This window comes from Ranitomeya imitator, chromosome 10, assembly GCF_032444005.1.
Source record: "Ranitomeya imitator isolate aRanImi1 chromosome 10, aRanImi1.pri, whole genome shotgun sequence".
In the NCBI taxonomy this organism is placed as follows: Eukaryota; Metazoa; Chordata; class Amphibia; order Anura; family Dendrobatidae; genus Ranitomeya; species Ranitomeya imitator.
The window spans coordinates 14352233-14376433 of NC_091291.1; the positions used below are offsets into that span (position 1 = coordinate 14352233).

Consider the following 24201-nt stretch of genomic DNA (forward strand, 5'->3'; position numbering starts at 1 on the left):
GAGGCTTCAGATCTACAAATAGTTCTTCAGCCTCATTTGCATATCAATTAAAAGGTTGATTACTCTCGATAATAAAGGAACAAGCTAGCCACGTAAAGGTATTGATGGACTTGTCTTTGAAACAGATACATAGTTTGGGGTGTGAAACCCTGCCGACAGATTCCCTTTAAGGCATGTTACATGTAAACGTCTATGAGCTAGGACACCATATCTCATGACCATTCAACATTTAGCACAAAAGGCATCAAGTCTCCAATCGGTGGTAATCGATGTTACAATTGGAACCATGGGTCAGAAATGCAGATTTAATGGGAAACCCTTCAAAGAAATAGAAGCAGACAACAGTGGGTCACTTTATTTTAGGATTTAATCCTAGCTCAATGACCATCATCAATCCCTTTTTTTTCCAGAAACCATAGCTATTCTTATCGACAGACTGTGTCTGGTATTACAGGTCATTCACAGTCAGGTGAGAGCTGCATTAAGTTGGTACCTAAGCACCATGGGCAAAGCAAAGTGGCTCGTTGGTGCCCACATCCCCTTCCACACTCTGACACGTCCCCTAACTTCCCCCTTTGTAAAGCATGTCCATAAGTTGAGGAGAAGAAACACTAGGGAATTAAATAGTTTTTTTCCCAGATCCAAAATGCAGAAGGATCATCATGATGGCCACCACAGCTGAATACTATAAGGGCATATGTATCAATTCTATCACTTTTAGCCATCTTTCTTTCTAGCTTTTACCTAAAATTAGTGCTCGGAGAGCAAAAAGTGCTATTACTTTGTTTCCATTCGAGTATAAAAAACAACATATATTAACATATTAATACAAAATAAACTAGAAAAATAAGAGCCAAGGCTCAAGGGGAACCTTCAGACCGGAGAAAGAGAAGCTGGAAAATGGTGTTAGAGGTGAGGACATCAAAGAAGACGAATTGTACGGGTCTACATTCAGATGAAAAACCAAGCCTGTGTGCATGGTATGGAGTGTTATGCTTTCGAATTGTAATAAAAAAAAGTAGGGGAGACGCCAGGGGAAACAACCTGCCATCATGGGATGTTGGAAGGCAGGACCACAGGTTGGTCGTGGTGTGTATAAACCTACATGGAAGATGTTGGGGTGATTCTGGAGGATTTCTAGTTACCATCAAGGTGATCTCCCCGGACATATTGACCAATATAGAGATATAAGTCAGGAGAACGTAACTAATAGGAGAGTATCAGATATTGGACATGAAATGACAAGATTTATCCCATCTATGAGAGGGCAGAGAGGACTATCTGTTGGGTGATCCCGAAGAAAATAGGAGAAAATCAAGAGAGTCCTATAGAAATCAGAATAAAAGAGGACCGATCACTTGCCGTAAGTATGGATTTTTTTACCTGAATCTTGGGTTGTTTCTCTTCCTGCTCCTGAAATATGGACTCCTCTTCCCCGTACATGAATGACCGTGGACCTGGTCCTCAAGAAAACTCTCATTGAGGAGACTTGAGGACCATACCCACTTGGCTAAAAAGACTGGGTTTATTTACAGGGAAGAGGAGGCCATATCTCAGGAACGGAGAGGAGCAGGAACAAAAGGAAAACAATGGCGGATTCAGGATAACAAGCGGCATTTACACCAAGTTCAAAAATTACATATTTATGGCAGGTGACAGGTCCTCTTTAATGTGTAGGGAGAGAAATACTGCAATCTTGGAATATGACTTTTTTATCACTGGCTGGCTGTTTCAGCAAGAAGAATCCTTCCTGGAGTAAAAGCTAAAGCGATAAATGGCCTTCCGGTGGAGTTCTACTAGATACATGGTGAAAGCTTACTTCCTTTATTGCTGAGGCAGTAAACACCTGCTACGTGATGAATGTACAGCCCGGTTCAAAGAACAAGGTGACGGTGGGTGGAAGTCGGGAAATATCTGGGGGAGCATAACTATGAGTCCGCTGTGGTCAAACGGCACAATAATAATATTTTTCGGGGGGTAGTTTGAGCTAATAGTGAAAAAAAAATCTGCCCCAAAAATGTGGTTCCCTCGAATATAGTGCGGTCTAAGGGGTACATTTTCTCCCAGCTAGATCCCTGGGAAATAAAATATGTAAATATCCTCATCACAGACCCAGGCTTCTAGTGTCATTTACGGGATTGTTTCCTCCATTCAGAGGCACTGGAGACCCTGGGGTCTTCCTCTGTGAAGAGGCAATTTGCATCTGTTAAACATTATAACAAAACATAATATGTTGACGGATACGTATGCAGATTTTGAGCACGTATATAGGAAAACATTCTTTAAACTGATCTTTGACGTGAATGGGATTAAAATAAGGATTTTGGCAAAATATTTTTTTTAACATTTTTGATTTATTTTTTTTTACAACCCTTTCATGTTCTTTTCTAGCTAAAACCGAGAGCCCAGCTCTCAACGCTGGAGGACCACAATATCATCCAAGTCATGGACAAGCAATATTATTGAGTCCTGCTCTATAAACCTTGAGATGAAGGGGCTGCCAGCAGCTGATCGCCTCCTAATTTCAATTTATACTACGAGATTGCTTCCAGTTCTGACTTGTGACTTTTCAGCTCCCAGCATTTCGGAAATTGTGGTTTCCCAACCACTTGAGTTGCAGACCACTATGATTCGACAACTTAAGAACTAATCAAGGTATATGGGCTGCTAAAAAAAAAAAAAGCAAATTGAGGTGATTCTTAAGTATTTTGCCCTAAAATAAAAGGCATTCATCTTGACATTGAAATGATCTAATAGTGAAATACATACTGGATCAAATCCAGTCGTAATTTGGAGCTTTCATCTTGTGCGCGTCAACGTCAGGTCAACTTAGAGACTCGAATCGAGTCATTGCCACACGGCAAATATGTCCATATCAATTCTCTAATCTCCATGATTAATTATCTTTTGGTTGAAGGCTTCACATCGCTGTATATCGTTTCTGCCTTGTTTTCTGGCGCTGCGGCTTTGACAGAGGGATTGTTGGGGAGTTGGAGTGATGCATATTTCACTTCGTCCTGAAATAACGTAAAGAAGAAAAGAACGTAAAGAAAAGTAGCAGAGAAAACAGAGTTCGTAGAGGAAGGTCCTACATTTAGAGAGCTTCTCAATCTGAAGGACAATTTAATCATAGATCTCATGTGTAATAGTACATTTCCCCTGATTTCCCCAGATTACATCTGATCTCTGGGATTTCAGTGGACCATCGTAAAGGACTTTCCTAGCAGTAAAAGAACTAACCAAAGAGGGCATCTAGGTTAATGAAAAATGGGATCCTATAGTTTCTTCTCATTACACCCAATCTCTGAGATATCATATACTGTAACTCCAGATCTGTGGAATTTTAGTACAAATCCGATCTGTAGAATTTCAGTGGATCTCCAATCTCTGGGATGGCAGTGGACACCCCAATCTCTAGGTTGGGTTTTCAGATAACTCCCAATCTTTGAAATTTCATTTGCCACCTGATTTCTGAAATTACGCTCGATTTCTGAGATTTCAGTGGATCCCAAATCTCTGGGATTTCAGTGGACAACCGATATCTGAGATTCCACCTTGAAGGAATCTTCAAACAGAAAAGAGCGAGCCAAGGACAACCTCATTAAATTATCTTGCTACTGAAAAAAAGGGGCTCCATTTGCCTCTGCTTATTACACCTGATATCTGGGATTTTTGGCAACTCTGAATCCTCGGGATTTCAGTGGATTACTGATCTCTGGGATTACACTTGATCTATGGCAATTCAGTGGACACCCAATCTCTGGGATTTTAGTGGACACCCAATCTCTGGGATTTTAGTGGACACCCAATCTCTGGGTTTTCAGGGGACACCAAATCTCTGGGGTTTTAGTGGACACCCAATCTCTGGGATTTTAGTGGACACCTAATCTCTGGGATTTTAGTGGACACCCAATCTCTGGGTTTTCAGGGGAAACCAAATCTATGGGATTTTAGTGGACACCCAATCTCTGGGATTTTAGTGGACACCCAATCTCTGGGATTTTAGTGGACAATCAATCTCTGGGATTTTAGTGGACACCCAATCTCTGAGATTTTAGTGGACAACCAATCTCTGGGATTTTAGTGGACACCCAATCTCTGGGTTTACAGGGGACACCAAATCTCTGGGATTTTAATGGACACCCAATCTCTGGGATTTTAGTGGACACCCAATCTCTGGGATTTTAGTGGACACCCAATCTCTGGGATTTTAGTGGACAACCAATCTCTGGGATTTTAGTGGACACCCAATCTCTGGGATTTTAGTGGACACCCAATCTCTGGGATTTTAGTGGACACCCAATCTCTGAGATTTTAGTGGACATCCAATCTCTGGGATTTTAGTGGACACCCAATCTCTGGGATTTTAGTGGACACCCAATATCTGGGTTTACAGGGGACACCAAATCTCTGGGATTTTAGTGGACACCCAATCTCTGGGTTTACAGGGGACACCAAATCTCTGGGATTTTAGTGGACATCCAATCTCTGGGATTTTAGTGAACACCAAATCTCTGGGATTTTAGTGGACACCCAATCTCTGGGATTTTAGTGAACACCAAATCTCTGGGATTTTAGTGGACACCCAATCTCTGGGATTTTAGTGGACAACCAATCTCTGGGATTTTAGTGGACGCCCATTTGTTGGGATTTCAGTGGACCACCTTGAACAAAACTTTTAACAGAGAAGAAGTAATCAAAGTGGACCACCTTGTTTACTAAACTTCCTACTGAAAAAAGGGCACTCTATAGCTTTTGCTCATGAATACTTCTACCACTTTGGCTCTTAAAACAGCTATGAGCATTTTTCCTACCCTCACCTCTTATAAAAAATAAAGAACACATGACTCTCAAGCTCTTTCACTTTGGGTCATAAAATAGGAATCCAAGCCCTTTGGCACTGCCCGACAATCTAAAAAATAAAGCTTGAGGTCCAACTGGACAACTTGGAAGAAAGGGAATATATTTCTTTGACAGTGGAAAATGTTACCGATGCAACCAGACATTGGCTGTTATGAGCAAATCTACTTTTCCTTTGACTAAATTTCAAAAATTAGTAAAATGATGCGAGGAATATAGTTACCTGTTCTTCTTGAGGGAGGTTTGTTATTGCGGTCTCCGCCATAACTGGATAAAACAAAAATAATTATGTTTTATTTGCTTATTAAAAATATAAAAGCGAACAAAATATGATTAAATAACTACGCAATGTCAGTCTAAAAACGATAACGATCTGGAATAATGGTATGATAAAATATTTTTACGATATAATATATGCATATGTATATTTATATAAAACGTGTTAGGTTTGTCCACATGTAGATAGGCTTAGAATAAAAATCAATCATGTTCTTATCCAGGAAACGATCAACATTACTGATTTGAACCAGGTACAGGAGAGGCACAAAGTCCATGGGCGGACACATTTACACCACCATTACTCATACTCGGCATCAGGAAGAAATTATTTGTCCGCCTCTAGATATGTCAGGATAGGTGTTCATCATTCATGGACTTGCTTGGTTTTGAACCAATCCAGAGACAAATTAGAGAAACCTCTCGCCCCTTTGCTCTGAAGATAGGTACTAAGATCCCCAAAGGTTCCTCTTGTTTTTCTATTATAAGACCACCCGTATACAGGTAGGAGTTTAGTTGACCTGGGGGTGGAGTGAGGGAGGGCTCCTGTTAAAGTCCGGGGCCTAACAGCCAGGGAGAGGTTTGTCGAAAAAAAGGGAAGCTAAATGACTGATTACCCAGGATAACCCGGGACACATAGAAGATAAAAAAAATAGGAGACTCCGGAGGAAGCTATTTTTTATTCCTCTCTATATATTCCACATTTACTGTATCTTTAAATGCAGATTTGCACATATTCTTTTTTTGTATTGTTCATTCGGGTCCTAAGTGCAAAATTAAAGGGGTTGTCCACTTTTATGAAAGTTGGACCCAAAACTTTGCAAAATACTCAAAATAGCAAACTTAGCAGGTAATTAACCTTTATGAGTCCAGCGCCGGCTTCCGGACGGTGTTCGGGGATTAGAATTTTGCCAGAAAAATATTAATAAAGACTGTCACGATTCCGGCGGCTACAGCTGGTGTCTGCAAACAGTGAGTGACAGTTCGGTCATCACATCTAGAACAGGGGCGTGATGAGCTGTCAGCATGTTGAGTGACAGTTCAACCATCCAATCCGGGCCACAAGTTTGTACATGTGTCTGCAATTCTAGCAATTACCCGGCTATTTAGCTGGCTCTCTGCCTTGTGGTGTGCGCTTGCTCTGTTCTCTATGTTCCTGTATTTGATCTTTGTTGCCTGACCTTGGATCTTGCCTTGACTCCTTGTTTGCCTTGCCCTTTTGTCTTGATCTGCTACATTCCCGTGATTCTGACCTCGGACTGTTACCTGACTATGCCTTTGCCTTATCCCTTTATTTACGATGAACCATTTTGGTATCTGACCCCGGACCTCTTGACCACCCAGCTTCACGGCTTGTCCATAAGTAGAGTTTAGCAACCCAAAGTTGTTTAAGAATGTTGGCCCCAAACTTTGTAAAGTTCCTAAACTAACAAACTCAGCAGATTCTCACCCCTACTTTGTCCAGCGCCATCTCCCTTCTGGTGCATGCACTGTTGACATCACCGCTACAGCCAACATACTGATGGAGATGAAGCTGGACCTAGTAAGGGTGAACATCCGCTTAGTTTTTGGGGCTCACTTTCTTAAACAACTTTCGTTAAAAGAATTTCCAGCACTTTGCTGCTGAGGAGTGTCTATAAGTCATTATCTAGCTGAGTGCTTTGCAAAAATGATAACAAAAATCCGTCAAAACTCTGCTTCCTTATCCTTCCACTCAGTATTAGAGATAGCAGGATTGAGGGGGAGGAGATGTACACAGATCTACAGTGGAGATGGGGGAAAGTATCTAAAGTCTTATGGAGGGCAGAGAGGAAAGCACATAGAGGAGATAAGTTTGGAGGTGGAGTCTGGAGATGTGATAGATAATATAGTACCATAATGATAATAATAATAATACCACTATATAATAATATAATAGTACCACTATATTAGCAGAAAAAACTTTATGAGGAGCATCGGAAACAGCAACATAATTAGTGCCCCTCCCCCGTCATTAACCTTACCTCCGTTTGGTTTGTTATTCGCTTTGATTTCTGCATATACTACAGTCCCTGTAGAATAAAAATCTTGTATGAGACCAAACAGTGTAGAACACATTTACTCCTGCCGAGTATCAAATGAATGCAGGCTGACCAAAAAAGTTGTCATGCCACGGTTCACTACATAATGTTATGAGGTATATAGAAGTGCAGTTATAATTATATACAACAATGACTTTTTTTTTGTTTTTATTCTACGGTCCTGAACATTTTTCAATTGTTGCATATTCACAGATGCCCCAGGCAGTACATGACACCAATATGTCTCCACATTACTCTAGAGACCCAGCAGATAAAATAAAGAAGTCCTGGTGATGACTACGTAGAGGCACCATCAGCAATTTTACTATTGTCAATAGTCAAAAAATAACTAAACAATGGCAAAAGTATCACCTGGAAACCACCAACATGCAGGGAACATGTTATCATGGATGATCGACCTTGGTAGTATACACCCTGAATACATGCAAACTAAGTCAGCAGACTAATTCGATTTTGCAAAAAAGGTGGTTTTAGCCCTTTTGGTCAGCGACATGGGACCACTATGCCTCCACAGGATTTTGGCAAGTGCAGAATAAGGGATTTTGTTATATTCACGCTCAAATGATCCCTTATGGAGGTTTAGACTTTGTCCCATTCCTGGAGTATCTCCAATAGTAGGGAAGGAACAATAGCAAAACAGAAACTTGTTGGTGGCACGGATCCGAGGTCAGGACAGTCAGCATTTAAAAAGCAGAACCAGGATGCCGTCCGGGCCATATACAAAATACAAAATGTTCATTGATCCCGATTTATCTGGGACAGCCCCCTGACCAGAATCACAAAAGGGACAGGGTATTGTGAAGACACACCCAAAAAAGGGGTGTTCACAAATGTTTCTGGGGTGGGTGTGCTGACCAGAATCAAAAAAGGGACAGGGTTTTGAAAAAAAAAACACTCAAAAGTGGGTGTTCAAAAATGTTTCTGGAGTGAATGTGTTGACCCATATCAAAAAAGGGACAGGGTTTGTAAAAACACTCAAAAAGGCGGTGTTCACAAATGTTTCTGGGGTGGGTGTATGGACCAGAATCAAAAAAGGGACAGGGTTTTGTAAAAACACCAAAAGGGGGTGTTCACAAATGTTTTTGGGGTGGGTGTATGGACCAGAATAAAAAAAGGGACAGGGTTTTGTAAAAACACCAAAATGGGATGTTTACAAATGTTTTTGGAGTGGATGTGCTGACCAGAATCAAAAAAGGGACAAGGTTTTGTAAAAACACTCAAAAGTGGGTGTTCACAAATGTTTCTGGAGTGAATGTGGTGACCCATATCAAAAAAGGGACAGGGCTTTGTAAAAACACTCAGAAAGGCGGTGTTCACAAATGTTTCTGGGGTGGGTGTATGGACCAGAATCAAAAAAGGGACAGGGTTTTGTAGAAACACCAAAAGGGGGTGTTCAAAAATGTTTCTGGGGTGGGTGTATGGACCAGAATCAAAAAAGGGACAGGGTTTTGTAGAAACACCAAAAGGCGGTGTTCACAAATGTTTCTGGGGTGGGTGTATGGACCAGAATCAAAAAAGGGACAGGGTTTTGTAAAAACACCAAAAGGGGTGTTCAAAAATGTTTCTGGGATGAGTGTATGGACCAGAATCAAAAAAGGGACAGGGTTTTGTAAAAACACCAAAAGGGGGTGTTCAAAAATGTTTCTGGGGTGGGTGTATGGACCAGAATCAAAAAAGGGACAGGGTTTTGTAAAAACACCAAAAGGGGGTGTTCACAAATGTTTCTGGGGTGGGTGTATGGACCAGAATCAAAAAAGGGACAGGGTTTTGTAAAAACACCAAAAGGGGGTGTTCAAAAATGTTTCTGGGGTGGGTGTATGGACCAGAATCAAAAAAGGGACAGGGTTTTGTAAAAACACCAAAAGGGGATGTTCACAAATGTTTCTGGGGTGGGTGTATGGACCAGAATAAAAAAAGGGACAAGGTTTTGTAAAAACACCAAAAGGGGGTGTTCACAAATGTTTCTGGGGTGGGTGTGCTGACCAGAATCAAAAAAGGGACAGGGCTTTGTAAAAACACTCAGAAAGGCGGTGTTCACAAATGTTTCTGGGGTGGGTGTATGGACCAGAATCAAAAAAGGGACAGGGTTTTGTAGAAACACCAAAAGGGGGTGTTCAAAAATGTTTCTGGGGTGGGTGTATGGACCAGAATCAAAAAAGGGACAGGGTTTTGTAAAAACACCAAAAGGGGTGTTCAAAAATGTTTCTGGGATGAGTGTATGGACCAGAATCAAAAAAGGGACAGGGTTTTGTAAAAACACCAAAAGGGGGTGTTCACAAATGTTTCTGGGGTGGGTGTATGGACCAGAATCAAAAAAGGGACAGGGTTTTGTAAAAACACCAAAAGGGGGTGTTCACAAATGTTTCTGGGGTGGGTGTATGGACCAGAATCAAAAAAGGGACAGGGTTTTGTAAAAACACCAAAAGGGGGTGTTCAAAAATGTTTCTGGGGTGGGTGTATGGACCAGAATCAAAAAAGGGACAGGGTTTTGTAAAAACACCAAAAGGGGGTGTTCACAAATGTTTCTGGGGTGGGTGTGCTGACCAGAATAAAAAAAGGGACAGGGTTTTGTAAAAACACCAAAAGGGGGTGTTCACAAATGTTTCTGGGGTGGGTGTACGGACCAGAATCAAAAAAGGGACAGGGTTTATTAAAAACACCAAAAGGGGGTGTTCACAAATGTTTCTGGGGTGGGTGTACGGACCAGAATCAAAAAAGGGACAGGGTTTAGTAAAAACACCAAAAGGGGGTGTTCACAAATGTTTCTGGGGTGGGTGTACGGACCAGAATCAAAAAAGGGACAGGGTTTAGTAAAAACACCAAAAGGGGGTGTTCACAAATGTTTCTGGGGTGGGTGTGCTGGCCAGAATAAAAAAAAGGGACAAGGTTTTGTAAAAACACTCAAAAAGGGGTGTTCACACATGTTTCTGGAGCAAATGTGGTGACCCATATCAAAAAAGGGACAGGGTTTGTAAAAACACTCAAAAAGGGGATAAGGGGTGTTCATAAACGTTTCTGGGGTGGGTGTGGTGACCCATATCAAAAAAGGGACAGGGTATTGTTAAAACACTCAAATGGGGGTGAGGGGGTGTTCACAAATGTATCTGGGGTGGGTTTGGTGACCAGAACCACAAAAGGGACAAGGTATTGGAAAGACACACCCAAAAGGGGGTGTTCACAAATGTTTCCGGGGTGGGTATGGGGACCCGTATCAAAAAGAGGGACAGGGTTTTTTTAAAAAAATACACCCAAAAGGGGAGTGTTCATATATGTTTCTGGGATTGGTCACTGTGCTCATGGGTGTGGTGACCGGAATCACAAAAGGGACAGGGTTTTGTAAAAACATGCCCAATAGGGGGTGCTCAGAAATGTTTCTGGGGTGAGTGTGGGTCTTGGGATACAACAGATATTGAGGTGTCATATAGCACAATTAGACCTCCAACCTATTTATCAGATGGCCACATCAGTAATCCAAAAACTGCAAAGTCATATATAAACACCTAATTAGAAAAACAGATCTATCCGCATCAGCTTGCTGATGGTTTCCATGTAGTACAAACACAATTTATTCTTAGCTTTTCTCATGGTTACATAGTTGGGGGCTTCTTTTTTTTATCTCACTATGATAATACTGCGATAAGTAACTGATATGATGTGAAGGTTCAGCATGCCGAGAGCACAGATTGATCAACATCGGCTTGCTGACGGTTTCCACGGTTTTCATAGCTTCTCCTTGGGGACATCTCTACATCACACTAGCTTTATAAAGAGCACATGATAATCACACGTATGAAGCAATAATATACATTACCTGTCGGGGCATCAAGGTCATTTAATCTAGAGAGAATAGAAACGTCCATTAGTGGAGGAGCACGGCACGAGGCAACGTGGGTTTACACGAGTCTGCTCAATTTAACATGCAAAGCTTTCAGTGGGAATTCCTGCTGTGCATATAGGGTTACATAGTGCGGTGTATGATGGTGAGCAGCGGTATGTTTATATTAGTTTGCATACATAGATAACATGAAGTCCACTGAGCCTTTTCTGATATGTCAGGTACCCTTTATTAAAAACAGCGCTTATAACCTGCAAACTAATAGCCAACTTCTATATTATACGCAGGGTTTAATATACTCACTCAGATGTAGCAGAGCTGTTTTATTTATTAATCCTTTACTTCCTTTTTCAAGCAAACTTTGTTGAAAATAAATACGGTATCTGTAAGTTCTGTATTTAGCTGTGCACTAAATATTAATCCATCAGAGATCTTGATAACGGCATCCTTTAATCAGTGTCAGAGAAAGCAGGTGGGAAGGGGACGTGATCGTAAACTGATCCACACTGGAGAGGGGGAAAGTATCTAAGGTCTCATGGAGGGTAGAGAAAACAGGCTACAGACACAGACGAAAGTTATTTTAGAGGGGTATTCCAGTTTAAGCAGATTATCACCTATCCATTGGATGTGGGTTCAACAGTTGGTAGCTCAAATTATCTCTAGGGCAGGGGTCCGCCTCACTCACCCCAGCCTCAATGAAAAGCCAAGAGGAGTTATATGGAACACTAGTTGTACATGCTCCACTAAGTCTTTACCACTTATGACAATAGACAAGGGCTAGCGCATGTGTCCTGCCCTTATGGAAAGTTTATGGCACTATTAAAGAAAGCTCCATTCAGAATTTAGCTATGGTCATCAGTACCATAGACTTTAAAAAAAAGTACTTCATTTGCTCATTTAAAGGGTTATTGCCAACGCTAAAAGCTATTTTGTATCCATGGGATTAATTATAACTTATAGATCAGTGACTAAGACCCCCAAAAAATCCCAACAATGGGGCTCGGAAATGTTTTGAAGGATTGGAGCAGTAGCCGCGCATGCACACGTCCGCTCTGTCCTTTTACCATGCTGATATATTATACTATCTCCCATAATGAATGGAGGGTAGGCATGCATGCATGGCCACTGCTTCGTTTTGACAAGGTTTGTCTTGGGGTTGCCAATAGTTTGACCCTCATTGGTTAGCAAGTTGACACCCATGTTATGATCCTATACATCGTACAATTTGGCTCTGTTGTCGGGGTGTCCCGGGACCAGGGACTCCATCCCTGTCCCTAATGCTAGGGGCACCCTAGCTCACCCTGACGCCGGGGGCCACATATCTTGCCTTACCTCCTGAATCCGCCCTCAGTCATTACCTTTCCCCCACCCAGGGTAGACAGTAGTGTACCATAATACACCAACCAGACTAACAAGGTAAAATGAACAGGGGTAAAGGAAAATACCAAACATACAAATATACACACACATATAACAGAGGTATACACCGGGGAGTGGAGGATGGGGTTATACCAAGTAGGAGAAGAAGGGGAATTATCACACAATCAAAACCTAGCAACAGTCACAGATAAATCCACCAAACGCCTTCTCAAATAATAACCAACAACAACCACCAGCCATGCAGCATAAGGTAGCTCTGACAATGAGTGATAGTCGGGCCAACATTACATAGGAGGTAGGAGTGGCTAATAGTGAACAGCTGAGAACCTTAATACAGGAAAACTTCGAAGAGCTCTCAACTGAGCAGATTAACCCCTGCACTGCTGAAAGAAACCTGAACCATTTAATATGAACGTGAAGTGCTTCTAATCAGTGCAGGGGTAGGAGAAATCAGACGCTGTGGTCTTCTGGCTCTTCTCTGTCGCGGTAAACCGGTGACAACTACTTTGTGCATAAGTCCTAACTCTCCATGACGACTCATGCCAAATGACAAGCTAACAAAACCAGCTCTGCTACATCCTAGTGAGCGGCTGCTACAATACGAAACCGTGTTTCGGGAAGGCGCAGAGACTTAACTAAACAATAAGAAGATCAGGTTGGGTCGTGTAGTTAACAGCTGCGTTCAGACGCATGATTTATGCATACCCCATACAATAGTACGGGTGCTGAAAACAGAGACGCCCAACACTAGATACGCAGTCCTGCACCGTACTGGTTAATAATAAAGGAGCGCCGCTGCGTCTCTATTGCTACCATTCGATGTCCGCGGACATAGACCCGGGTCTAAATTTTGCACGGCTCAGTTGTCAGATTCAGCTCTGCTACATGCGCACCTTTTATTTGCAAAGGAACGGTCGAAATTGAGTGATCAGAAATTACGCTTGATGAAAAAAAAAAAAGAAACAATTTATGGATTAGCAATGAAAAAGAAACGACAAGGATGATTAGGATTAGTATCCGTGCGATTTACGTCCATCTATGTAACAAATAGACTCAGCAGTTTCTTCCCATTCTAGAAACTCGTCCATTTGTACATAAAGCTCTTACCTTCTGTCCTCACCGCTCCGCTTTTCTGCAGGATACAGAAATGTGTTATATCAGCAAAAGATGTAGAAATGAAGAAATTGCAGAATAAATAGACGAGAAACAACAATTATCATTGTTGGTAGCCCCGGCACTAGATAAAGCAGCCCACCAGAGATGAAGCAGGCGGCAAAATGCTACTACTGTGATTTTTTTTTCCCGATCCAGGGGAGAGGAATAAAAGCCAAACATATACTGCGTCGCCTAAAACTTAAAGGGTTATTCCAATCATGTTTATCAATGGATACCGTCTGATAGCTCTTGTAAAAACAAGCACTTTTGCAATTTACTGCTCGTTAAAATTTGCAGCCGCTCTTGAGATATTAACACTTTTGTTGTTATTACAGCTCGTTGCCTAGGAGACCGACCACCGCTGCATTCTAGAATTTAAGCACCGCCCATCATTAGGAGGTAATAGCGCTCTCCAGCTATTCTGAACAGGTTTAAAATAGCGTTTACAAGATCCATAGAGAAGACATTGTAAAGCACTATGCATTTTTGGCTGTGTAGCAGCGGTGGTCGGTCTCCTAGACGATGAGCGGTAAACAAAAGAAAAGTTGTTGATATCTCAAGAACGGATGAAAATTTTAATAATCAGTAAATTGGAAAAGTGCTTGTTTTTACAAGCTCTGTCCAAAAAATACCCATTTATGAATATGGAAATGTCCCTTTAAACTATGCAAATTGGCAAATCATTTTGCTTAAAGGGAGTCAAAAATGACTGCTCAAATTAAGAACACCCCTGGAGTGACCAAACAGTTCAGTGCACCTGCTAACTATATGGTATTTGTTCTTCATCTACCTTCGTCCTTCTTAAAGCCAGAGCTTTCAATGAAAACATAGGAAGGTGGAAATAAGTGCAAAGCTAGTAGGTGGGAGGATACACCAAGTGCTTGGTTTGAACAGTCGTTTTGTGCTGACCTACTCTCTTTAAAAATCTACTATTTGGCGCCCAAAGCTTCTTTCCAAAGCTATGCCATGTCTCAATTAGTACAGATAAGGCAAAACGACATAAAAAACAGCTGGGAGAGAGTTGCATAGGTCTGCGTAGGAGCTGTATACATGAAACGGCAAGGTATTTTAATTCAAGGCCATTTGCAAAGTTACACATTTTAGACGAGCTCTTAAAAAAAACTGTTGCAAAAGAAGATATAAACTTTAAAGGTTAGATATCGGCTTAGGGATCAGTGGATTATTGACGTCAACCCCAATGGATCGAAACGCGTAAAGTGAGCATAGAAATAGATAAACCACATATAAAACGTGGAGTAAAAGAAAGCACATGGCCAGTGGAAAGATATGAGATATCACTGCCTAAGTGTTCAAAGTCCGTGGGTTATTTCCAGCATACAAGAATAACGAAAGGTAAATGTTAGACCCAAACTGTAGGGAGCAGTTTTTTTTTTTACTTAAACACATTAATTTTCTGCTAAAAATAATTTTTGCTATTGGGCTTTTTAAAAAAATTTGGACAGTTTGACTTCTACGCCTCATTGTGTCACAATTCATAGTGGACTGAATAACTGAGAATCTGTCAAGGTCACGGTTATCCTTAGCCTTCTGAATACCTACAAACTGATATATGACCACATCAAAGTTCAGCTCAACTTAGATGTTGTCATAAATCAGTTTAGAAGATGGTTAAGGGGAAGAAAGATAAGAGTTACCGACTGATATTAGGCCAGCTGATTTATGACCACATGAACGTTCAACTTAACTTAGATGTTGTCATAAATCAGCTTAGATGATGGTTCAGGGAAGAAAGATAAGAGTTACAGACTGCTATAAGGCAAGCTGATTTATGACCACATGAACGTTCAACTTAACTTAGATGTTGTCATAAATCAGCTTAGAAGATGGTCATAGGAAGAAAGATAAGAGTTACACACTAATATTAGGCAAGCTAATTTATGACCCCATGAAGGTTCAACTCAACTTAGATGTTGTCATAAATGAGTAAAGCAGATGTTTAGGGGGGAATAAAGATAACAGTTACAGACTGATATTAGGCAAGTTGATTTATGACCACATCAAAGTTCACCTCATATTAGCTGTTGCCTTAAATCAGCTTAGAATATATTTCGGGGGGGGGGGGGGCAAACAGACATAAGAGTTACAGACTGATATTAGGCAATCTGATTTTTGACCACATGAAGGTTCAATTCATCCTAGATGATGTCATAAATCAGTTTAGCAGCTGATTCGGGAGAAGAAAGACAAGAGTTATAGACTGATATAAGGCAAGCTGATTTATGACCACATCAAAGTTCCACACAACTTAGATCCTGTCATAAATCAGCTTAGAAGATGGTTCAGGGGAAGAAAGATAAGAGCTACAGACTGATATTAGGCAAGCTGATGTATGACCACATGAATGTTCAACTCAACTTAGATGTTGCCATAAATCAGTTTAGCAGATGATTCCAGGGAAGAAAGACAAGAGTTACAGACTGAAATTAGGCAAACTGATTTATGACCACATGAAGGTTCAGCTCAACTTAAATGTTGTCATAAATCAGTAAAGCAGATGTTTAGGGGGAAGAAAGATAAGAGTTACAGACTGATATTAGGCAAGTTGATTTATGACCACATCAAAGTTCAACTCAAATTAGATGTTGTCATAAATCAGCTTAGAATATAGTTCGGGGGGTGGAAGAAAGATAAGAGTTACAGACTGATATTAGGCAATCTGATTTTTGACCACATGAAGGTTCAATTCAACCTAGATGTTGTTATAAGTCAGCTCAGCAGCTGATTCGGGGGAAGAAAGACAAGAGTTGCAGACTGATATAAGGCAAGCTGATTTATGACCACATCAAAGTTCCACACAACTTAAATGCTGTCATAAATAAACTTAGAAGATGGTTCGGGAGAAGGGAGATAAGAGTTACAGATTAACATTAGGCAAGCTAACTTTCAGATTCACAGTTAACGCATGCTGTGATGCATAACGGCTCTAGAAGTCACGCAGGCCCAAACATTTTAGTCAAACCTAATTGTTAAAATTATTGTTATCCAGAAATGTATGCATCTAAGTAAAAAAAAGTCCCCTAAGGCATTAATATCCTTATAGACAATCCCAAACAAAGCTGATAGCCAAGAAAAATTGATACCATAGATAAAGCCAAATACAACGGACTTTATAGATTTTAAAGAGATTTTAGTCCAGCAAAAGGAGGCAGGAGAATAGAGTTGGAGTGACAGATGCTTCAGATCTACCATAGCACTTCAGCATCATTTGTATATCAATTTAAACACCGATTTCTCAGTAACAGAGGAACAAACAGGCCATGTAAAGGTATTGCTGGAGTTGTCTTTGAAAGAGCTACATGTGCATATAAATAGTCAGGTGGGTTTAATCCTGCTGACAGATTCACTTTAAGACATTTCAACTGGATATACTATAGCGTCTTTTATTGAAGTACCACTAATTAAACATCAGATTGGAACAGAATAATAAATCCTATAAGACTAAAAAATCCAGTATGTTACAGTTAGAGATAAGCAAATCAAATTATTACTAATCAAATTCTTGTCAAATTATTAGGAATTGCATGAACATGCCGAAAATTGAACTGATGCTTCACATTAGTGTCACATGAACTCAGCATGGCCAAACAGGCTTCCCCATAATGATTTGCATTATATGGTATATGGCAAAAGCCAATTAGGAGGGATTATCATAGCTGGTATAAAAGCAGGGGCAGGGAAGGAAGCAGCCGTTTTATAGTGGATCCGAATTGTGAGAAGATGTCACAGCTCATAAATTAGCAATAGAGATATAGAGAGAAAGTCATGCAGCAATAAAGAAACTGTATAAATAGTGTGTAAAAAAGGAAAAGAGTGTAATATTGAATTAATTGATAGGGAGAGAGACACAGGAGAGTCACTGTGTGTCTATAAAGTAGAAGAGTCACTGTGTCTGTGAAGTAGGAGAGTCACTGTGTCTGTGAAGAAGGAGAGTCACTGTGTCTGAAGTAGGAGAGTCACTGTGTCTATGAAGTAGGAGAGTCACTGTGTCTGTGAAGTAGGAGAGTCACTGTGTCTGTGAAGTAGGAGAGTCACTGTGTCTATGAAGTAGGAGAGTCCCTGTGTCTGTGAAGTAGGAGAGTCACTGTGTCTGTGAAGTAGGAGAGTCAATGTGTCTATGAAGTAGGAGAGTCCCTGTGTCTGTGAAGTAGGAGAGTCACTGTGTCTGTGAAGTAGGAGAGTCACTGTGTCTGTGAAGTAGGAGAGTCAATGTGTCTATGAAGTAGGAGAGTCCCTGTGTCTGTGAAGTAGGAGAGTCACTGTGTCTGTGAAGTAGGAGAGTCACTGTGTCTGTGAAGTAGGAGAGTCACTGTGTCTGTGAAGTAGGAGAGTCACTGTGTCTGTGAAGTAGGAGAGTCACTGTGTCTGTGAAGTAGGAGAGTCACTGTGTCTATGAAGTAGGAGAGTCATTGTGTCTGTGAAGTAGGAGAGTCATTGTGTCTGTGAAGTAGGAGAGTCACTGTGTCTGTGAAGTAGGAGAGTCACTGTGTCTGTGAAGTAGGAGAGTCACTGTGTCTGTGAAGTAGGAGAGTCACTGTGTCTGTGAAGTAGGAGAGTCACTGTGTCTGTGAAGTAGGAGAGTCACTGTGTCTGTGAAGTAGGAAAGTCACTGTGTCTGTGAAGTAGGAGAGTCACTGTGTCTGTGAAGTAGGAGAGTCACTGTGTCTGTGAAGTAGGAGAGTCACTGTGTCTGTGAAGTAGGAAAGTCACTGTGTCTGTGAAGTAGGAGAGTCACTGTGTCTGTGAAGTAGGAGAGTCACTGTGTCTGTGAAGTAGGAGAGTCACTGTGTCTGTGAAGTAGGAGAGTCATTGTGTCTATAAATTGAGGCTCCTCCATGATAATCGGTTCTGATGTCAGATCATAATGTATGGACTGGCTGCACATCTCCTGACTCGAGCATGTATTCCTATTTCATATATTTCCATTAAGTTATTACGCTCGGCTCAGGAAATGTGCTGTCAGTCCGTGCATTCTGATTGGATATCGGACCAATTATCATGGACATCTGAAGGAGCCTTTAGGCAAGTCACTTTGTATGTGAATTAGGAGGGTCGCTAATGCTTGTGAATCAGGAGAGTCACAGTGTCTGTAAATTAGGAGAGTCACTCTGTGAATTAGAAAAGTCACTATGACTGTGAATTAGGAGACTCACTGTGTCTGTAAACTAGGAGAGCCAATATGCCTGTGAATTAGGAGAGTCACTCTGTGAATTTGGAGTCACTGTGCCTGTGAATTAGGAGAGGCTCTGTGTTTGTGAATTAGAAGAGTCAGTATGTCTGTGAATTAGGAGAGTCACTATGTCTGTAAACTAGGAGAGTCACTGTATCTGGAAATTAGGAGAGTCACTGTGTCTGTGAATTAGGAGAGTCACTGTGTCTCTGAATTAGGAGAGTCACTGTATCTGGAAATTAGGAGAGTCACTGTGTCTGTGAATTAGGAGAGTCACTATGTGAATTAGGAGAGTCACTCTTTCTGTAAATTAGGAGAGTCACTGTGTCTGTGAGTTAGGAGGGTCATTGTGTCTGTGAATTAGGTGAGTCACTGTGTCTGTAAACTAAGAGAGTCACTGTGTATGTATCTGGAAATTAGGAGTGTCACTGTGTCTGTGAATTAGGAGAGTCACTGTGTCTCTGAATTAGGAGAGTCACTCTTTCTGTAGATTAGGAGAGTCACTGTGTCTGTGAGTTAGGAGAGTCACTCTTTCTGTAAATTAGGAGAGTCATTGTGTCTGTGAGTTAGGAGGGTCATTGTGTCTGTAAATTAGGAAAGTCACTGTGTCTGTGAATTAGGAGAGTTACTGTGTCTGTAAACTAGGAGAGTTACTATGTCTGTGAATTATGAAAGTCACTGTGTCTGTAAATTAGGAGAGTCACTATGTCTGTGAATTAAGAGAGTCACAGCGTCTGTAAATTAAGAAAGTCAGTATGTCTCTGAAGTAGGAGAGTCACCGTGTCTATGATTTAGGAGAGTCACTATGTCTGTGAATTAGGAGTCACCGTGTCTGTAAAGTAAAATAGTCACTATGTCTGTGAATTAGGAGAGTCAGTTTCTGGAAATTAGGAGAGTCACTGTTTCTGGAAATTAGGAGAGTCACTGTGTCTGTGAATTAGTAGAGTCACTGTGTCTGTAAATCAAGAGAGTCACTGTTTCTGTAAATTAGGAGAGTCAGTATGTCTGTGAATTAGGAGAGTCACTGTTTCTGTAAATTAGGAATGTCACTGTGTTTCTGTAAATTAGGAGAGTCACTGTGTCTGTGGGGCAAGTCCCAGGAGGGACATGTAGTTAGCTTCCTCAATAGTGTGTTGTAATGCACTAAAACATACACATCTCTTCAGGGGTTCTGGAGGCTTTGGAGTACTTTCAATTTATGGCAAATCAAATTTCCAGGTAAAATTTGGCAAATTTGGGAATTCTGAATTATTTCAAAAGATTTGCTCATCTCTACAATATGCTCTGATTGTTACTGGCAACAATTAGTGCCAAAATACACCTAGAGAGCATAAAAATGACTAAAAACAGAAACACTTTAACTAAACATGTAGTACAAAAATGTAAAACGCTAAAAAACATAAAATCCATACATTACAGTATATCTAAAACGTAATTAATGTACTACATAAATGGTACAAGTACCAGTGTTAATAATGATACAAAACAGGACCGGACACACAAAGTCGGCTCTTTTCTCATCACATTCTCTGCCAAGATGAATGCCACTTTATGTCAATGTTTGCCCATTAGTCCCAGTGTAACAAAATTATAAAGCTTGGACTGAGCAATGTTTCCAATACCATCAATAAAAATGCTATACCAATCAACACCAGCTAAATGAATGCCAAAAAGGGCCGTCTTGTGGCAAATTTGGCTAATGAGTTTCTGGGCACATTAGGATTTATACAGCAAAGTGCTGAAATGTGAACAGAGCCTGATATCCAGAAAGACAAAGTAGAGATATAACATTTCTTATCCAGAACCTCTCTAATTTTTCATTTTTATATAGTTCCAAAAAGTCCCTTTTTATGCAAATTTGCATAAGCACCTCCCCAGGTAAAGGTCCGGTCCATAGGACAGTCAGATTTTACGAGAGATGATAGGAAGGGGAATTTTTGCATTATTGCATGATTCAACAAGTGGAATCGCCCCAGAGACATGTCATGGACATTTTGGGGTCAATTCCTGGAAAATTTAGGTTGAAGGTTTCTGCATAATAAATCGAACGCCCAGACAACTATATTTAATCACACGTAGACACCAAAAAGCTATACATAAAGTGACGGATGCATACTTTTCTTTACTATGAAGAACACGATGATTCCTATAATGGCCACACCAGCGAGTACTCCGATAACGATACCGGCGATCGCTCCACCATCCAGTCCACCACTGGAACCACCTGAAAAATAAGGAGCATAAGACTCAGACAGGGGTCTCATTAAAAAGGAAATAGAGCATTTTAAGTAGTTATGTTCCACCTTAAACCATTATTGTAGTTGTGTGACAACGATGATATTCTGATAACTGGACTACCGATCTGGAACTAGGGACTGGTTACTGTATATCCTTTGGGGACTTGGCAAATTAAGTCACCAGAGACTTGGTAAAGATTATATAAATAGGTGGGGTTTCTACAATTCAGCTTAACAGTATGGACAATCATACCGAATCCAAAAGGGATGGGTTAGAAAACCCATTTTAAAATATTCTCCTATGGAATTCTTGGGGGAAAGAAGAAGGTCCCCCATTCAGGACTCCCAACAAATAGCCTTAAAGAGTGTCTGTTTCGTAGACCTAGAACTATCTTGCATGTATTGTACACAAAATGGTTATTCTTGCCTATTGGCGGGAGTGCACCGCCACTATGTCTTCTGACTTTCTTATTGAGAGGGAACAGTGCACTTGTGAAGATTGAAAGTTCCGAACAGTAGCATGGTTGAGCCACTGGTCCGAACTGGACGCTCTTCAAGGCTTCTAGCAATGACAGCTTTGCTTCTAAAAGATCAGATTCTGGCTGGATCCAGCAGATCCAGGATCTTCCAGTTTTACAAAGGAGGTTTCAAGTGTGGGATCTTCACCTAGAAAACAATCCACATCTTCTACGGTGACAAACTATAGAGCTAAAAATCCCTTTAAGCTTAACAGTATGGACAATCTTACCGAATCCAAAAGGGATGGGTTAGAAAACCCATTTTAAAATATTCTCCTATGGAATTCTTGGGGGAAAGAAGAAGGTCCCCCATTCAGGACTCCCAACAAATAGCCTTAAAGAGTGTCTGTTTCGTAGACCTAGAACTAGCTTGCATGTATTGTACACAAAATGGTTATTCTTGCCTATTGGCGGGAGTGCACCGCCACTATGTCTTCTGACTTTCTTATTGAGAGGGAACAGTGCACTTGTGAAGATTGAAAGTTCCGAACAGTAGCATGGTTGAGCCACTGGTCCGAACTGGACGCTCTTCAAGGCTTCTAGCAATGACAGCTTTGGTTCTAAAAGATCAGATTCTGGCTGGATCCAGCAGATCCATGATCTTCCAGTTTTACAAAGGAGCTTTCAAGTGTGGGATCTTTGCCTAGAAAACAATCCACATCTTCTACGGTGGCAATAAACTATAGAGCTAAAAATCCCTTTGAGACCGTAGATGATTTTCAATTGAAAAGTTGGTTGTTTTTACAAGCACTTTACAATTTTATCTATTTCTGATCATGAAGAAATGTCTTTTTAATCATAAGTTCCAATGATCTCAAGAAAGCCCGTGCATTACTTACCTTGCTGGGGATTCCTGGCACCGATACTAATCAGGGGGCAGAATCTTTAGTTAAAATGTACCATGATGGATTCATCGGACGCGACTTACCGCTTTTGGAAACTTTAACATTGAAAAGGAAGGTTGTTTTTCCAATAAAGTTTTCGGCAACACATTTATAATCTCCAGATTCGGCCTCGGTCAACTTATCGATGTTGAGAGTGGAAGCATAGGAAGTGGAGTCCACCTTGAATTTACCGCCATTCTGAATCGCAGTAGAACTATTGCCTTGGTACCAAGAGAACGAAGCCGGAAGGGCCTGAGTCATTAGGGCAGTGGCCCGCGACTGGCCTCCAGCTTGCAGGTCCACGGTTAGTTTGATTGCACCTCCGACTAGACCTGAAGTAACTGTATCGTTCTTGTGATCAGGAGACATTGGAGGCTCTGATGGAAGAAGGAGAAGAACATATAGAATAATTAGTTCCCTATGCGTAGGCAAGGCAAGAAAGACTTCAATGTTGGGTTATGCACATGGGAAGCCAAAATCCACCCCATACTGGATGGTAAAATGCTCACATGGAAGAGGGACAGCACATCAGTCAGTAGAACCTTAGCTGTAGCCACCAATGCCAGGTAGCTGCCGCCAAGTCAAGTAATATAAAGGCGGAATGCATAAAGACAGGCAACGGTGCACATGATGGGAACATTAATATATTGATTTACTAATCCGACAATACATACAATATTTGGGCATTGGTATATACAGAAAGACGTCTCGGAACTTCAATGGGTGGGCTTATGTTCTTTTGGCCCCCAGATGTTGTGATGTTTAATTGATATCAAAGGGGCCAGGATGGCTTCAATTGGAGAAATAATACTGTATGCTATATGCCCCAGATTTCTAGGGGTGGGTCGTTGATCCGGGAATTTATTCTCATTAATCAGAGTTGGAGTTGGGAATTAATTTTTTCGGTTGAAGTGAGCAAAAACTGACGTCTGCCTCATGAGGTTTGTTTTGCCTTTTGCGTAACATCACAGCTCTGCCCTAATGGAGCTGATCTAAAAAGCAGCCAAATAGCAATATCCTGGGAACATAAATATCTGGTCGGCATTACTGATCGACACATCATTGATAAGTTCATTATGGGGCTCTCAGTTTAAGCAGGAGCTTTAAGTCCTATCTATCGATCTCATGTACTGCATCTAGTATCATACATATGGCTGAAATGACATTACGGACTTCTTACCAAATATTAGCACGCAGCTTGAGGTTCTCCTCTGGTTACCATTACAGGTGAGATTGCTCCCGTGGATATTACTGATAGAACTCACATTTCTGGACACTTCATTACTGCTTGTATTTCGCACATCATCAAATATCATGGTGACATCGGCTGCAGGTTTTCCTCCGGGCCAGGAGCAGCCGAGCTGTATGATCTGTCCTATGGGTTGTGCAGTACAGCTAATGTTCCCATCGGGAGACCCTGGGATGTAGGAAAGTGATAGATGTAATAAACACGTATTACCAATATGCAAGGTTCAAGAATGTATATATAATGCATCATTATATTAGTTGTAAATATTATATGTTCTATTTCATAACTATCTATCTATGCAACTTCAATCTATCTATCTATCTATTATCTATCTATCATCTATCTATCTATTATCTATCTATCTATCTATCTATTATCTATTATCTATCATCTATCTATCTATGTATCTATCTATCTATCTATCTATCATCTATTATCTATCTATCTATCTATCTATCTATTATCTATTATCTATCATCTATCTATCTATTATCTATCTATCTATTATCTATCTATCTATTATCTATCTATCTATCTA

General features: G+C 40.8%; 1 protein-coding gene across 2 annotated transcripts in view; it reads right to left on the minus strand.

Moving 5' to 3' along the window:
- Positions 1-2325: 2325 nt before the first annotated feature.
- LOC138651412 (carcinoembryonic antigen-related cell adhesion molecule 1-like) overlaps positions 2326-24201 on the minus strand; it is a 50068-nt gene continuing 28192 nt past the window's right edge. The window contains exons 6-13 of one of the 2 annotated variants that reach the window (XM_069741595.1): positions 23595-23831; positions 22459-22791; positions 20892-20999; positions 13540-13564; positions 11029-11054; positions 7140-7187; positions 5084-5127; positions 2326-3017 (exon numbers count right to left, since the gene is read on the minus strand). In XM_069741595.1, coding sequence (XP_069597696.1) covers positions 2901-3017; positions 5084-5127; positions 7140-7187; positions 11029-11054; positions 13540-13564; positions 20892-20999; positions 22459-22791; positions 23595-23831 — 938 coding nt within the window. In that variant the 3' untranslated portion in view covers positions 2326-2900. The remainder of the gene's footprint in view (positions 3018-5083; positions 5128-7139; positions 7188-11028; positions 11055-13539; positions 13565-20891; positions 21000-22458; positions 22792-23594; positions 23832-24201) is intronic. The other variant, XR_011315483.1, reaches the window with a different exon arrangement.